The sequence below is a fragment of the Podarcis raffonei genome, chromosome 3 (assembly GCF_027172205.1).
Source record: "Podarcis raffonei isolate rPodRaf1 chromosome 3, rPodRaf1.pri, whole genome shotgun sequence".
Lineage (NCBI taxonomy): Eukaryota > Metazoa > Chordata > Lepidosauria > Squamata > Lacertidae > Podarcis > Podarcis raffonei.
The window spans coordinates 59,644,566-59,660,865 of record NC_070604.1 but is presented as its reverse complement, the minus strand read 5'-3'; the positions used below and the strand labels follow the sequence as shown (position 1 = coordinate 59,660,865).

General features: G+C 40.8%; 1 protein-coding gene across 8 annotated transcripts in view; it reads left to right on the top strand.

Annotated features, from left to right (window-relative positions):
• The window catches only part of PTPRK (protein tyrosine phosphatase receptor type K), a 334,736-nt gene that overhangs the window by 258,654 nt on the left and 59,782 nt on the right, over window positions 1-16,300 (top strand). For all 8 annotated transcript variants that reach the window (XM_053381865.1, XM_053381864.1, XM_053381866.1 and 5 more), the window contains exons 12-13: window positions 3,661-3,934; window positions 6,927-6,963. In XM_053381865.1, coding sequence (XP_053237840.1) covers window positions 3,661-3,934; window positions 6,927-6,963 — 311 coding nt within the window. The remainder of the gene's footprint in view (window positions 1-3,660; window positions 3,935-6,926; window positions 6,964-16,300) is intronic.

The following is a 16,300-nucleotide window of genomic DNA, read 5'->3' as shown; positions in this document are numbered from 1 at the left end:
AGCGTTATCTCATAATCTCTAGTTTTCTTTATGGCCTCCTGAAGTTGTAAGCCAAATAGCAGACATGAAATACAAAGGGAGACTGGATGAATCAGTATTTATAATCAGATATTAAGCCTTACTTTTACCAAGCTGGAGGCTCTCAGCTCAGCCGGTAAGGAAGAAACATTTATTCATCAGTGAGCTGCAAAGAAAGGTGATTTGCTTATCAGTGGCAGCATACACCATTTAAGCCTCTCTACTGAACAGTGTCCCTGAAATTAATAAATAAAGGTGGCAAGTAATTGCCAATGAGTGATTATAAGGACCAACTAATCCAGAATGCGGCAGCAAGACCGGTGACTGGCAGTGGCCACCGAGACTTTATAACACCAGTCTTGAAAGACCTACATTGGCTCCCAGTATGTTTCTAAGCACAATTCAAGAAGTGTTGGTGCTGACCTTTAAAGCCCTAAACAGCATCAGTCCTGTATACCTGAAGGAGTGTCTCCAGCCCCATCATTCTGCCCGGACGCTGAGATCCAGTGCCGAGGGCCTTCTGGCGGTTCCCTCACTGCGAGAAGTGAGGTTACAGGGAACCAGGCAGAGGGCCTTCTCAGTAGTGGCACCCACCCTGTGGAATGCCCTCCCACCAGATGTCAAAGAGAACAACAACAAATCAGACTTTTAGAAGGCATCTGAAGGCAGCCCTGTTTAGGGAAGCTTTTAATATTTGATAAATTTTTGTATTTTAATCTTTTGTTGGAAGCCACCCAGAGTGGCTGGGGAAACCCAGCCAGATGGGCGGGGTACTACTACTACTACTAATAATAATAATAATTCCATGTTAGCTTCCCCACCCCTCTTTCAAACTAGTGGAGCTATCCTGTTGCTGTTTTCTTTATTTATTTAAAAGCATTTCTAAACTGCCTGATATTTTAAATTGTTTCATTACCTTTGTATCCCACCGCACCATGGCTCTCTCCTTCACTGCTTTATCTTCACAACAATCCTGTGAGATGGGTTAGACGAGGCATGTCCAAAGTCCACTTTGGGGGCCTAATCCAGCCCTTGTAGCAGCATAGGTCTTCCTTAAAAAAGCAGTGTAGGTCATCCTAAAAAAGGGTGAAATTGTAAAATAAGCTCAACAAATTCAGTCCTAAAAAAAAAGCTCAATAACTTTGCTTGGCCCTCACGCATGTTCACTTCATCAAATCTGGCCCTCTTTGAAAAAAGTTTGGGCACCCCTGCGACTGTGAATGGCCCAAGGTCATCTTCCAGTGAGTTTCATGGCCAAGTAGGGATTTAATTTCCCAGGTTTTAGTCCTACACTCTAAGGTAATCTATAAGATGAGCAGTACACCCCACTCTCATTACTCTCACTGTGTTCTGTTTTCCAGGACTACATAGGAAGAGGGCTGGTTAAACTTGTAGACTGAATTCTGCTTAGCCATGTGTGCAAATAGCAGATTAAGTGACAAAACTGTTCTGGGATTATACTATGGGAGGAGCATTCTCATGATAGATTGTTCATCCAGTTAAAATAAACTCACTGCAAGTTGAAACCTAGATGTTCTTCAAACCCTTCTCCCTGATATACTAGTCTTGTATGTGCTGTACACCCTCCTCAAAGCAGGCAATCTCTTGTTTGCCCCCTGAAATGACATACTCCAGCACCAGATTTACCACCTCGTCTGCTTCTTCTGGTGAATTAAGCTTCAGTGCCCTTGAAATAGCAAAATTTGAACACTCCCTCTGTTGCCTCCCTAAAAGATAATGAATGTTTGTAACTCCTCCCTTGAATGAAACCTTGGTTTCATGTTAAAACATAAATTGAATCATAAATAAATGAAACATTTCATACGCACGCTTCACCCTGCTTCTGCTCTTCCCTTGGGCTTTATTCTTCTAAAGTGGCCAGATATTGGAATTGACAAGTTTACTGATCTCCTGGCATTTTGGAGAGTAAAAGTCTTGTCATTTGTTTTGCGTTGGCAGCGCTCGAGAAACGAGTGACAGTGTCTGCAGAGGCAAGCATTAAGATGTCCGTTGTTCCCAAGAGGGAAAGCCAATTGCTTATGCAAAACTTAGATTGCATCGCATTACTGCCTAGATTCTTAAGGGAGGGAATGAATAAAGCATGTAGTATTTCACACCTTTTCATGTGAGAGTATCTGAAAAGAAAATTAGGGATTGTATCCAACCAAGCCTAATTTGAGTGGGTCTTCTCTCAGTATGACTTGGTTGGATATCACCATAATGGAATAAGCTCCCCTGTCTATTGCCCCCTTTCCTCCAATTTGTCCGCACTGCTTCTCATTGCTTGAGGTCATGCTTACTTTGCTTTTTGCTACCTTAGCAGAGTTTGCCAGGGGCAGGGGTGGTGAACCTGTGGCTCTCTGGATATTGTTGGATTCCTAGCAGCCCAAGCCAACGTGGCTGCTGATCAGGTTTGACGGGAGTGGTGAGCATCTGCAGCAGATCATTAGAAGCAACTAAAAATGTCCCTTACACCTACATGAATCCTAAGTAGCTCAAATGATTTCTATGTGACATTGCATGTGGACCTCCACCTTTTTGTATATGGTCCCATTTTATTTTATTTCATTGTGGGAGTCTAGGGAGGAAGAGATTTTGACGTACTTGAAAATGCCGTGGTTCTTTTTAAAACAGGAGCTCAATTCAACTTTGTCCTTTATGGCACTTTCTAACAGAACATCCAAGTGCTGATTATCAATTAGTCTAACGTTTCAGTTGTTTGCCTCTTTCCTCTATAGGGAAAAGAAGAGCTATAATTACATTCTCTGGTAAAATGAGATTTTTATGAGGAATGACCAAGAGCTGTCATTGCGAGGAAGGTATTGGCAAGTTTAGGCTGAAGTTTGTTTTGGGGGTTAGCATTTTTTTCCCGTCTTTTTTTTTTTTTTAATAGGCTAGATGCCATCTGCTCTAGCAATTTGTAACGTTTTTGTCAGTGGCAACTGTAGGGAAAGGAGTCAGACTATTTGGAGGGAGTGGACAGATTTCCGTCCATCTGTGCTTGTATTACAGGATGTCGCTTATACTTTAGATCTGCATAGCTGTGAGCCAAGTTAGATGCCACAGCAAGGTCAAAAGGTGGAGATGCCTGTCGACGCGCTTCTGTCTCTAGTAATATGACAACAGCAAATTGGTGCTTCAGGCATTGCTTGGAGGCTGCCACGACGGGCCTTGAAGCCGAGCTTTCTATAATATCCTTTCAAAGGCAAATGCTGACTTCAAATGCTGCAAATTATCAAGCAGAAGGATTAATCTATTAAAAATGTCTGTGCTTAATGTAAGATCCAGTCCTGGTCTGCTTAATAGTTCAAAGTCTACATCAGTGATGAGAAAGACTTTCCTGTTGCATTAGATCTTTTGGGGAAGGGAGGCGGAGAGCGACGTTGCTGTGGAAATAAAGGAGAAAACTGAAATTAAAATTAGGAGAAATAAAATGACCACCTTCCACTCGAGGCCTATTGCTGAATATGATTTGGTTATGAGATGTATAAGCTGCCATTTTTAAACCTGCTTCTCTGCTTGACTTGCGCTTCTGAGCTGAGTGTGGTACTATTTGGTGCAACATAGTAACGTGATATAGTGTTGTGTGCTGTCGGTCTGGCATCCTCTTATAAGTCATGTTTTTCTCTTGGCTTTTAACAGCGCCTATCAGATTGTTGTTGAAGAGCTGCATCCTCATCGGACAAAACGAGAAACAGGTGCAATGGACTGCTACCAGATTCCTGTCACATATCAAAATGCTCTGAGCAGTGGCTCGCCATATTATTTTGCTGCAGAATTGCCACCTGGTAACCTTCCTGAACCAGCTCCTTTCACGGTTGGTGATAACAGAACTTACCAAGGCTTCTGGAACCCACCATTGGCTCCCCGTAAAGGATATAATATCTACTTCCAAGCTATGAGCAGTGTCGAGAAGGTAGGCACCTCCCTGAATTTTCTTCTGGGGAAAAAAATCAGATCTGTTGCTAGAGGTTATTTGGACTATCGGGCCAAAGTCCAAAAAGATCTTCATGACACAGACAACTAGCTTGCACATGAGCAGCACTGAGCTTTTGACTTGTTCCTTTCATACAGCAATCCCTCCAGCCAGGTAGGCACAGTAAACAACTTTTGATTTCCCTAGCCTATCTCAAAAGAGGCTTGTTGAGCAGCATGCAGACTTGTCGGAGGGGTGGTGGAAAGGAGTTGAAAGTCACATTTGCTTTTATTTCTTGAAAACATTTTGATCCTGTCTTTCCAAACCAAGGTAGCAAACTGCAGTAAAATAACAAATCTCTCTCTCTCTCTCTCTCTCTCTCTCTCTCTCTCTCTCACACACACACACACACACACACACCCCTACTAAAACAGAGAGCAGCAAAGTTTAAAACAGCAACTTAAATGCACCCAGTGAAACAGCTTCTGTGTATAGACCTAGACTCTTGTCCAGCGGTTGCTCAATATGTTTTTGTTCCTGGTATGAAATTTTCAAATGACATTATGGGTGAACAATATCGCCTAAATAGACAGTTTGCTTCCCTTTAGTGGTATCTTCATATCTACCACCTGAGGCAGGCCATCTCACCCTGTCTAAAGCATCTGGATGTAGGCCAAAGTTGTTGGGTTCTTGTTATTGCAAACCCTTTCTGTGGTTTCCAGTTTCAAACGGCATGGCTCTGTGCCATTCATATTCCACACACCATTTCCCCCACAGCAACTATTACTGTTTGAAAATTTAGTAATTTCTTTGGGGCCATAGCATCGGTAAAATAAATTTCAGCCATGTATGTTTCCACATTCTAAGGAAATAACGCCCCTCCTACTGTTCTCAATGCCCAGGTAGTTCAGGAGATTAAATTGCTTCAGGATAAACAAAACCCAGCTTGCTCAGCAGGCCTAATAAAGCAGTGCCCCACATGCCGAACATCAAGTAAGAAAAAAATAAGTTTGTTTTAAAAAGCCACTGTAACTCCCATAGCAGCTACATGTTTGTGAAAAGCATCAGTACACAGGTTTGCTTCCAAATTGCTTGACCACTGTGCTGGTAGGAAAGGTATGGCTGCAGATCGCCATTGCTATTTCCACCCCATTTGATATCTTGACACCATACAGCTCTGCTTCTATTTCAGTATGCATATTGATAGAGAACAAAGCAACAGGAAGTTAAATACTGCAGGCAGCTCTAGGTGTGAAAAGCAACATGACTTGATAAGCCCCATGCTGCTTCTGCCACTGAATCATTTTCCTTTTGTAAATAGAAATACAGGACGGGAAAGGGAGGAAACAGCATTTAGAACAGTGGCGGAGATATTTAAAACTTAGATTTGAGAATTAAGTATAGTCTTGTATGAAATCTCTGTCTCCTGGTTATTGTGCCCCAGTAGCAGATGGCTGAGGCGCGAGGAGGTGGAGAGGAGGGATTTGGGGAAGATTGCACCTAGATTGATAGGCTTCAGGAAGGTTAATCTGCTTTCAAAAGAAACCAAAGCGATTTCTACCCTGCCATTTGGATTTCAGCTGCAGCTAGTAATGAAGAGATCACAGCTATCAATGACTTTGCCTTTGAGGCTCTAGAATGAAGCTTCGCCTAATGTCTATAATTATAAGAATTAGCTGTTTATCATAGCAAGATGAGGAAAATGTCACAGCTTGTGAATTTGTGTGCTAGAATAGCTGTGGAACTGGAGGATTTTCCTGATGGGAGAAAAAAACTCATGGTTTTTTAAAAAAAAATTAAAAATGGATAATTTTAGAATAATTGCATTCTGATATTAGGAAATCAAATTTGCAAATGAAGCTGGAGGTAAAAAGACTCCTATCTAAGTATTTCATTATGTGCCACTATAAAATAGATGTTTTACTAAATCCCATGATGTTTTATTAAATCCCATGACCTAGCTATAAACATGGTTTACAGTCTATGCTGGAAGGGGCACTTTCTTCCACATGTGGTGGGGAAATGAATAAGTACAGAACTTTCAGCTTGATGCCTTAGACTTGATGAGCTTTATCACAAGCTCCAACATTCTCCTACATCTAGCCCACATTTTGCTACATTTTGTTATTTATTTATATTTATAGACCACTTTTTTTTTGGGGGGGGGAGATTATCCAAGCAGTGTACAAATTCAACTACATATAAAATATGACTAAAACACACAGACCAAATGAAAAACAAGTACACGTATTACCATCATTAAAAACAGAGATAAAATCAATAGAAAACAAATGCAACTAAATCAAGTGTCTGGATAGGCTTGCTGAAACAGAAAAGTTTTCAACAGGCTTCTAAAGCTGTAAGAACATCAGAAGATGCTGCTGGATCAGGCTAATGGCTCGTCTGGTCCAGCATCTTGTACTCATAGTGGCCAACCAGTACTGATGGGAAAGCTGAAAGTCAGACCTGAGCCCAACAGCACTCTCTCTACCTGCAATTCTCAGCAACTGGTACTGTTGACATAAGACAGCATAGCAAAAATACCCGCTTAATGTCAACAGTACAGTGAAAGTGCCTGCTTGACACGGACATACAGAGATACATCCTTCCCTCTTACCCTTCCTGTATTTTTCAGTGGCTCGCTAATAGTGTGGGATTTTCTCATTGCTGAGAAGACTGCAAAGAAAATTAACGTTGTCATGAGTGAACCTAAACTAGAAGCCTTTCTGCTTACCTGGAGTCAATTCACTGAGTGTGCCAGAGATCTTGATAGATTAGAAGCCCAGCCTATAAAAGCTATATACATATATGAAAGGAATTTTATCTCTGCAGTATACTTTCACTATCAAAAGTGTTTACCATGCCATGCCTTATTCATTGTATATGTAAGTAGTTCATTAGTGTGTTTTCACAGTGACCTAAACTAACTTTCACTGAATTTCCCAAGCTACTGGTGCTAATTGCATTTTTCTCCCATTTTTCTTCTTAACAGGAGACCAAAACTCAGTGTGTTCGAATTGCTACCAAAGGTAAGAGGTTTTCCCCCTCTGAACTTTGATAACTTACTTTCGAGCTTATTCAATGTGACAATTCTGTTGTTGTGAATTTGTACTTGGAGCTCAGATATAGTGCCAGTAAATGTTTGGGATCCTTTTGACATCTAAATATGTGACAGAGTGGAGCCTCCTGGATGCTTTGGTTTCTGTTTTTGAGGAGGAGGAGAGGTGCTTATTGGTCAAAAAAAGAACTGGCATGTTAGAAGACATGTTTCTAAGGGGTTGGTAGGTTCCATTTCTTGTGATGAGCTGGAGAATTAGGCAGCTGTATAACCTCTAAGAGAGAAATTATTTGAGGCAGCAGGACAGCACTGCAGTGTGGTATAACATGACAGTTTGTGATGTTCCCCTGTCATTTTGGTTCCATCTTAAGCTAGTATAAGCACTAGGACAGTACTGCATTTTTCTGCTCTCGTTTGGGCTGATCATGTAGCTATTTCTTGTTTTTAAATGGCCTTTTTAAAAATAAGAATGGAAAACTGAATAACATGTGGATCCAAAACAAATGGATAGCTCACAGGCAGGTTAATTTCAGTTTCTCCTTATACAACAGCTTAATTTTTAAAAGTTGCATCTTCAGATAAAAACTTAGAACTCATGGTCTTGTCTTCTTCTTTGTGTTTACAGCACTCATTACTGAGTTCACTTTATAGAATGATTAGACAGAATTGGATGCTGCATTCAAGCAGAGAAAACATGGAGGAGTACTATTAAATAATCACTTAGTACTTGTCACATCTTGGTGTGCACTCATTCTATGCATTTGTAGATATAATCAGCAACTGTCTCCAGGAAAAGAGCAAAGTATTCCAGATTTGCTAACAGAGACGAGACAGATTTCTAGAATAAATGCTTAAGGGAAGGGTAACTTCTTGTGTAACCGATGTACAATTTTTTTTTACTATAACTTCAAAGTTATAGTAAACTCCTGTATGTGAGCATGTTTTTAAGTTAGCCAGTTGCCAATGAAGGTGTGTTCCTAAAGTAAGATTCAAACGACACCACAGAAATCCCAGCTCACTGTCCATTAATCTACACCAGCTTTTATTTGGAAAGTGAGCTGGTTCAGACGTATCATAGCTTAGATGTGAAAGAGCCTTGTGCACATATTCACACATACAGCTCCTTCACATGAGTTTTGATCAAATTGGATCAAATTTTCTGATTTATCCATACTGAAAAAGTATGGTTAGCAGAATTTGAACAAATTAGGACATTAAACTAATTTTAATATCTGGACTTGTTCCAAAGCTAGTAACCATAGGTTCCCAGATTGGCTGAAATGAAATCTATGGTTAATTGTAGACTTCCTGTTTTGCTTGCTTGCAAAGAAGCTGTGTACACAAATAAACAACTTGTTCATATACAGTGGTACCTTGGTTCTTGAACTTAATCCGTTCTTTGAGTCTGTTCGACTCCCGAAACCGTTCAAAAACCAAGACACGGCTTCCGATTGGCTGCAGGAGCTTCCTGCACTCAAGCAGAAGCTGCATCAGACATTCAGCTTCTGAAAAGCATTCACAAACTGGAAAACTTACTTCCGGGTTTATGGCATTTGGGAGCCAATTTGTTTGGGAGACAAGCCATTCAAGTACCAAGGTACCACTGTATTGGTTTTTAAATCCAAGATAGGATCATTGAAATGTATAGACCTGAAGCATTAGCCACCCACCCCAACCATCATGTTAAAGATTCTGTTGTGAAGGCTATAAAAGAAACAAACCAAAGTCATCATCTTGGACTTGTATAATACCATAATCTTGTCCAGAGGAAACCACTGCTGATATCCAGATACAAGTATGGGATAGCAGCATGTTACCACCTCTTTATTTAGGATTTTACAGATAAGACACACACATACACAAAGTTTCCATTTTCTGTTTAATGGCTTGGAACTGGAAAGAGTCAGAGTCAAATCCAAATTCCCACCTCCCAAGCCAAACTCACAAGGTAACCTGGCTGTAATGCCTGTCTCCTAGCCTAATACATCAAACGGTGTTATTTTGAGGATACAGTACAGAGAAGTGGCGCGGTATAAACATGATAAAAAATGGGTGGGTTTTTTTTGTAAAACAGAATCAATTCATATAGCAGGTTGATCCTGATCATCCCCCCAGCTCTTCCAAGATTAGTTACAATAACACTTTCCTGCAGAGCCTCCAAACCTTTCAGTATAAGAGCTTGCAGTGAATTGCATTTTTTGGGGTATTTTTTTCATAGCAAGCTGCTCTTGGCAATTCAAGGTTCCTTTCTATGGACACCTACGGCAAATTTTAAATTACTTAATACCTCTGAGGCTTGGAGCATTGCCCAGAGTGGGAAAAATGAAATCAAATTATTCTGATAAACACATCACATAATCACAAGCAATAAAGAGCAAGGACCAGAAATCATTTTGCAGGCTACTTTGGCAACTTTCCCAAACTCTGCAATAGGCTTGTTCCCTTCTCTAATACAATTTACAAGCCTGTCCGTCAGCCAGCGGTGAGCCACTTAATGTTTCCAGATAACTCTAATTGCATTACATTTTAAGGGTGGTTACATATAAACACAGAAGTAATTTTATGTTCTTGGGCCCTTCCCCAAATGCTTTTTTTGTCACTGTTGTACATATTTAAGTGTGGCTCAGAACCTAGAGCTGTTTGATAAGACACACTGCATGTTGACAGAGTGAAATAACTTCTCAAAGAAGCTTTCATATGAAAAAGTTTTTAAAATAATGCGGAGAGGTATTGGTGACACCCAGCCATGAATGGATAGCCTTGTTTTTAAAATATGCATGGTTTTTGAAAAGGCACAAATTCCTTTGTAAAATCTAAATTCATTTTCAAGCCCAAACAACAAGCAATAGGACCAACTTTTCACATGCTGTTCCAAGTTTGTGTGTAGGAAAGGAACAGGGAGACTGGGGTAGCCGTTTGACAGAGGACAGTCCTCTGTTTAAAAGAGTCTCTGTTTGAATGGCTATCTGAACCAAGTCCATAGATAGAAAACTGCCCATAAACAATGAATGCCTGGACTGTAGACAGCAAGCACACAGGTTGCAGTCTTTCTCACTATGGTGAGATCTGTTTATGGGGTAGGGACCATAAAGGCAGGCAAGGGACAAACGTTTTAAGAAATGTTTGTTAAGACCTTCCATATCAAGGAAAAATGAGCAAATGAAAAATCCCAGTAAAAACTCAACACATACATTACCTATACATTTGGTTACAACAAACAGAAGAGCAAAACAAACAGGCAACAAAATCTCCCACAAATATACAATCCACAATGCACTAATAAACACTTAAGTGAAGCAATTAGGGAACCATCATAGAAATAAACAACTAGCCAAGCATAAAGAAAAGGGGGGAAATTAATTCATTCAGTCTATAATATTACTCCATAAAGCGTCATGAGTTGATGGAGGAAACCAATCATGCTATTTGACTAAAACATATTTAATAAAACAAACCATTTCCCACAAAACACTTTTTTTTATCCTTGAATTCTTCCTTCCCCTGAGTTGACAAGTACATTTTCCCATGAAGGTGACATCTGTTCCTGTTGTTATGGATACTTTTCAGTTTGTGCAGCCTGTGGATGTAGATGGAATCCTTGAAGGAGTGGGGTCAACATGTTTGACTCTTTCATTTCTGGGCAAATTAATAATAATAATAATAATAATAATAATAATAATAATAATAATAATACCCCACCCATCTGACTGGGTTTCCCCAACCACTCTGGGCAGCTCCCAACAGATTAAAAACAGAATAAAACATTAAACATTAAATAATAAAACTTCCCTAAAATGGGATCTGGAGTGGGACCGGCCGAACAAGTGGGGGAAACGACGAATATGTCCTTGAGGGCGTGTGTGGTGCCTATGAAGGAAGGAAGCAGTGGCATTTTTAAAACATCAGTAAAAGAATAGGCAGAATGAGTAGATACACTGAAATGCTGAGTTCATCTCTGTTTTGAGTTGAAAAGACATTCGACAGTTTTTGCTGTTAGTCTCATAGAACACCTCAATGTGTACTATGGCCTACAGTTTAAGAAACAACTACCTTAGCTTCTTTTAAGAATGAAGGGCAAAAGAAGAAGAATGAAAACCATGGCATTTTTTATCAGGATGTAGATTGCTCTACATTAGACTAATACATGTGGCCATTAGTTCTGAAGATACTTTTTTTGTTCTGAGGATGCAGTAGGAGCTCTCCAAGCCAGGGCAGTTCAACATGCAACCTGTGGCAACATTTAACACACACACACACCACATGTTAGAATTCCTGCTCCGTGATTGCAGTCATGGGATCGTTGTCTTTCACATGACAGTCTATGTTTTGACTTCACAAAGTGGGAAGTGATGGAGACAGGATGTTTGTGTTACTGTGTTCCGTGAAGTGGGACTGTTGTCCTTTGTTTTTTCTCTTTGCTGTCTGATGCTAGAGAGAGAAGGAGCCATGTTGCAGTGCTCCGTGTGTGTTTATATGTAAATAAATATGTAAATAAAGTAGATTAGCCAAAATGCTGAGTTGCTGAGGTCTGTCACACAAGCTGCGAAGACTCTGCGGGTCCCTAAGTGTGCCAATGTCTGTTGGCATCAGTTGCTGTGATGTTCAGGCTGAAGAAAGCTTTTGAAGCTCCCGAACGATCGACCAGGAGAGAGAGAACATGTCAGTTGGGCATGTGTCTCCACCAGGGTCCTACTCGAGTGTAGGAGCTCCTGACACACCACCTTGTGCTGTCTTCTCAAAGCCAGGTAAGTGAGGGGCTGGGCTTTGGGAAGGAGGTGTGAGGGCTCTGACAGGGGCCTAGAGTTCTCCACCCTCCTTCCCAAAGCCTAGTTACCTCTTTCCCGGCTTTGAGGAGAAGGTGGGAGGGCTGTAGGACCCTGCCAAAGCCTCGCGCCTCCTTCCCAAAGCTCAGCATCTCGCTTACCTGGCTTTGGGAGGGGTCAAATTTTGGTCTTGCTCCCCACCGCCACACAACAAGACAGTGTGCGGCCCACGAGTTCTCTGAAACTTTATTGGTTTGCATTCCTGGAACTGTTTTTGCCTTTATTGGAACATAGTAAGCTGCCTGATACTGAGTCACACCATCAGGGCATGTAGGTCAGTATTGCTTACACAGGTTGACAGAAGCTGCTCATGGTTTCAGACAGAGGCATCTCCCAGCCCTACCTAGATGTCAGGGATTGAACCTGAGACCTTCTACAAACAGAGCAGAGACTCGACCACTCAGCTATGGCAATTTCCCTGTTGTGACATTGGACTTGGTTATTTTCTTGCAAAATAGGCCCGACAGTAATGTTGTCAGTCAGGCTGTGCTTCTTATTTATGAAAGTACTTTTAATGAAGTTAGCACTAATCCTAAAATTATATGCTATTTCTTATCTGCTAGCTGTATAATTGGGCTGTGTAATTGCACACTTCTCAGTGAATTGTGCAAAAAGATCATCAGAGGAGTGGAGAAGTAGGTTTATAAAATACCTGATAAAGAGACTTCTATTAGAAATTAGGTTGTGAGATACACAGTTCTCAACTTATTTTCAGTGTGGTTAAACATCTTTGAAGGCTAGTGTCAGTTTTCCCACAGGATATATGAAATATTGATGCACACTTTTATGTATGTTGTGACATGCCTTCTAGTGTGTTTCCCAGAAGAATTATACTCTTTGTGGATTTGTTTGTATTCAAAGAGCATCTACTTGAAACCTGATTTGTTTTTCATGCTCCCTAGTGGGAGTTGTTTACTAAAAATAAATAGCAAGTTTCGTTTCCTGTATGTACTCCATTTGTATTTAACCAGTTAGATACACAAGTAGTATTAAGTGTCACACCAAGTTACAGATTACACTGAATAGCTGACATATAGATATATGGTGACAATTCATGTACATGGAATTCTCCTGACTCGAATGGCTTTGCCATTGATTTAGCTAGAGAAATGAATGAAGATCATGATAAGAAATTCCACCCTTCATATTGACAATCATCACATATTTGTGTAGGGATTGAAAAATAACAATCACTTCTTTTTAAAATAGTTGAGTCACATGTGTTAAATGTGAATTAGTGAATCATTGGGCCAGTTTGTGTAGGCAGGGTAAATACAAGGTATTTACTTGGACTGTGTATAAACTGTATAGTCGTACCTTGGTTCTCAAACAGAATGTGTTCCGGGAGTCCGTTCGACTCCTGGAACCATTCGAAAACCAAGGCACAGCTTCTGATTGGCTGCAGGAGCATCCTGCAGCCAATTGGAAGCCACAGAAGCCACACCAGACATTCAGCTTCTGAAAATTGTTCAAAAACCGGAACACTCACTTCTGAGTTTCAATTGTTCGGGAGCCAATTTGTTCAGGAGCCAAGGCGTCTGAGATCCAAGGTATGACTGTACATTGAAAGCCTTGGGGCTATGCTCATGGCACCTGAAGCTAGTATGAATAAACTTAAATGATATTTCTTTCTCTCATTTCTCTTTAACAGTATTAGACTATGAATGGGTCTTTGGTTTAATTCAAGCCTGAGCAGTATGAGGATTACACCCAACCATGTGCATATTTCATCTCTTTGTGCGCTTTATCGTGATGATACAAATTTATAAATCTTTAATGCTCTTAATGCTAACCCATATGTTGTGTAGAAATCCCCAGAAATCTGCAAAACTGGGAATCAAGAAGATACTAATAGGCTCAGAAAGCTGAATGCAGTCCTAAACCATTCAAGCAGCTAAAGATTTGTCAACCACAATCCTAATACTCCTGTCCTCTAACATAACAAATGCTGGCTTCTCCAACTCATCCCATTATATCCTGGGTATCTTAAATCATTTTACCGACCGCTTTCTCTCACTGCCCGCCCTCCCCCTTCTCAATCCAGCTCCTAGATTGAAAGTGTAGCTGTGGCATCTGTGCTATTGCCCCAAGTGCTCTCCTTATGTGCTACAATCAGCAAAGCTTTTTCTTCGATTTATGCTTCTGGGCATATGGACAACTGGAAGTCATTTAGCGACACAACAACATCCTCATTTCTTTAATATATTATCCTTATCCACAAGCTTCAGTTTCGAAAGCTGTTGGTGTCTCCCTTTTTTGAGCTTACATCTATGAGGATATATTTTTAGTGTCAAAAGTGACATTGAATGTAATCAAAAGTACATTCATAAACAGAAAAGTGTTTATAACTGGCTAAATGTTGCAGTGGAAAGAAAAGAAGCCAGTAATTAATTATTCTAGTGGTGAGAATATATGCTTCCCATTAAAACACTTCATCTACACAGAGCTGCTAATAGTGATCTGTTTGCTAGTTGAAGGCACTCCCCCCCCCCTTTTTGTTTCTTTAGAGCCACATTTCAAAGCCAGAGGATTTACATGTATGCACCATTAGTAGTTTTGACGCAACTTTAATCTTCTTCAATGCAATTTAAACTTCCATTACTTTATCCTTTGTTTGGTAGATTTAAGTTAAAGTGGAGTGATTTCATGTTGTTTTCATTGTTGTTTTTAAATTGCATTCTTCAAAGCACTATAGGCCAGTTGCAAACATTCCCTTCCTTGGCAAGTGGTTGTTAGTCAGTTCTAGGTCCTTTCTAGATCCAAAGCAAGCTAACAGCTTTGGTTACCCTGTGATATGAGAGAGGGACAAGGGGAATGCATCTCACTTGATTTACTTGACCTCTCAGCTGCTTTCATTTCTATCAACCATAGTATCTTTCTAGATAGGCAATTGGAGTTGGGGATTGAAGGACCTACACTGTAATGGTTCTGCTCTTACTGGATGGCCAGTTTCTGAAGGAAGTGCCAGATGAGTGCTCTGGTACACTAGTGGACTGAATGAAAGCCAATAGACTGAGACTCAGTCCAGATAATATTGAGGTGCTTTGTGTGTGTCCCCTGCCAAGCTGTGTGGCGTTCAGTCTTTTTTGCAGGAAGTTGCATTCACAATAAATGATTATGTTTGTAGTTCAGAGGTGCTAATACATGGGAAGGCAAACTAAGGCCCGGGTGCTGGATTCGGCTCAATCACCTTCTAAATCCGGCCCATAGACAGCCCAGGAATCAGTGTGTTTTTACATGAGTAGAATGTGTCCTTTTATTTAAAATGCATCTCTGGGTTATTTGTGGAACATAAGAATTTGTTCACTCCCCCCCCCCCAATATATAGTCCGGCCCCCCACAAGGTCTGAGGGACAGTGGATCGGCCCCCTGCTGAAAACGTTTGCTGACCCCTGTGCTAATAGGTCCAGCATTGTCAGTGGAGGCATTTGGAGATCTTCATATGCAAATGTACAGTCAACTCACAACTTGTACGCATTTCACTTGTGCGCTCACAGCTTTACACACTTGGCAGCCAGCCAGCTGCGATGGCACAAATTAAACACACATACAGGCAGAGAGCTTAAAAGCTCTTCCTGTGCTGCGTTTTCCTGCTGTGGAGGGAGTTTTTAAGATCTATGCCTTGCTTACCAGGCTCTGGGAAGCTCCCGCGGGACATGTCCCAGAGCTGGTAAACAAGGCAGAAAACTTAAAAGCTCTCCACCTTGCATGTGGGGTGAGACCCACTTGATAAACTGGTTCCAGAAAGGTAGGGGTGGTTATGCAGGGACATTTATGGGGTTGATTTGGCTGCACACAATTTCACCTATATGTGCAATCCCCCAACCTAACTGCTGCACAAATTGTGAGTCATCTGTATTGCAACACTGATTTTGGCCAGGAATTTTTTTTTTTCTAAATTGTGATCTGACAGCCATTCAGGCTGGATGACTCCTTAGGCCAAAATGCTAGTTTTTCTGTGCGATATTTCTTTGTTCCATTTTGGTGTGGTAAACTCACCATGATGTGACTACAGTGGTACTTCGCAAGACGAATGCCTCGTAAGACGAAAAACTCGCAAGACGAAAGAGTTTTTCGTTTTTTGAGTTGCTTCGCAAGACGAAAACGTCTTGCAAGTTTGTTTCCTTTTTCTTAAAACCGTTATTACCTATGGGAATCCGTGCTTCGCGAGACGAAAAAACTCGCAGAACGAATTAATTTCGTCTTGCGAGGTACCACTGTATTCAAAATCAATGTCAAAGCTTGTTCCATGATAAATTTCCATTTCTCCGATAATCGCCAGTTCTTGACGAACTACTAGAAGCTAAAATTTTAAAGTGTATATTACATCTGTGGGTCTCCAAAAAATTGGGAAGGCAAAACTTGTGGCTTTACCATTTCAAAAGTGGTGAATGTGAGAACTGAGCTATACTTCCAAAGTAGGACCACATTATTCTCCATTTACAGTGACTCTAGGATACAGAACCTAACCACGAGGAGCCACAG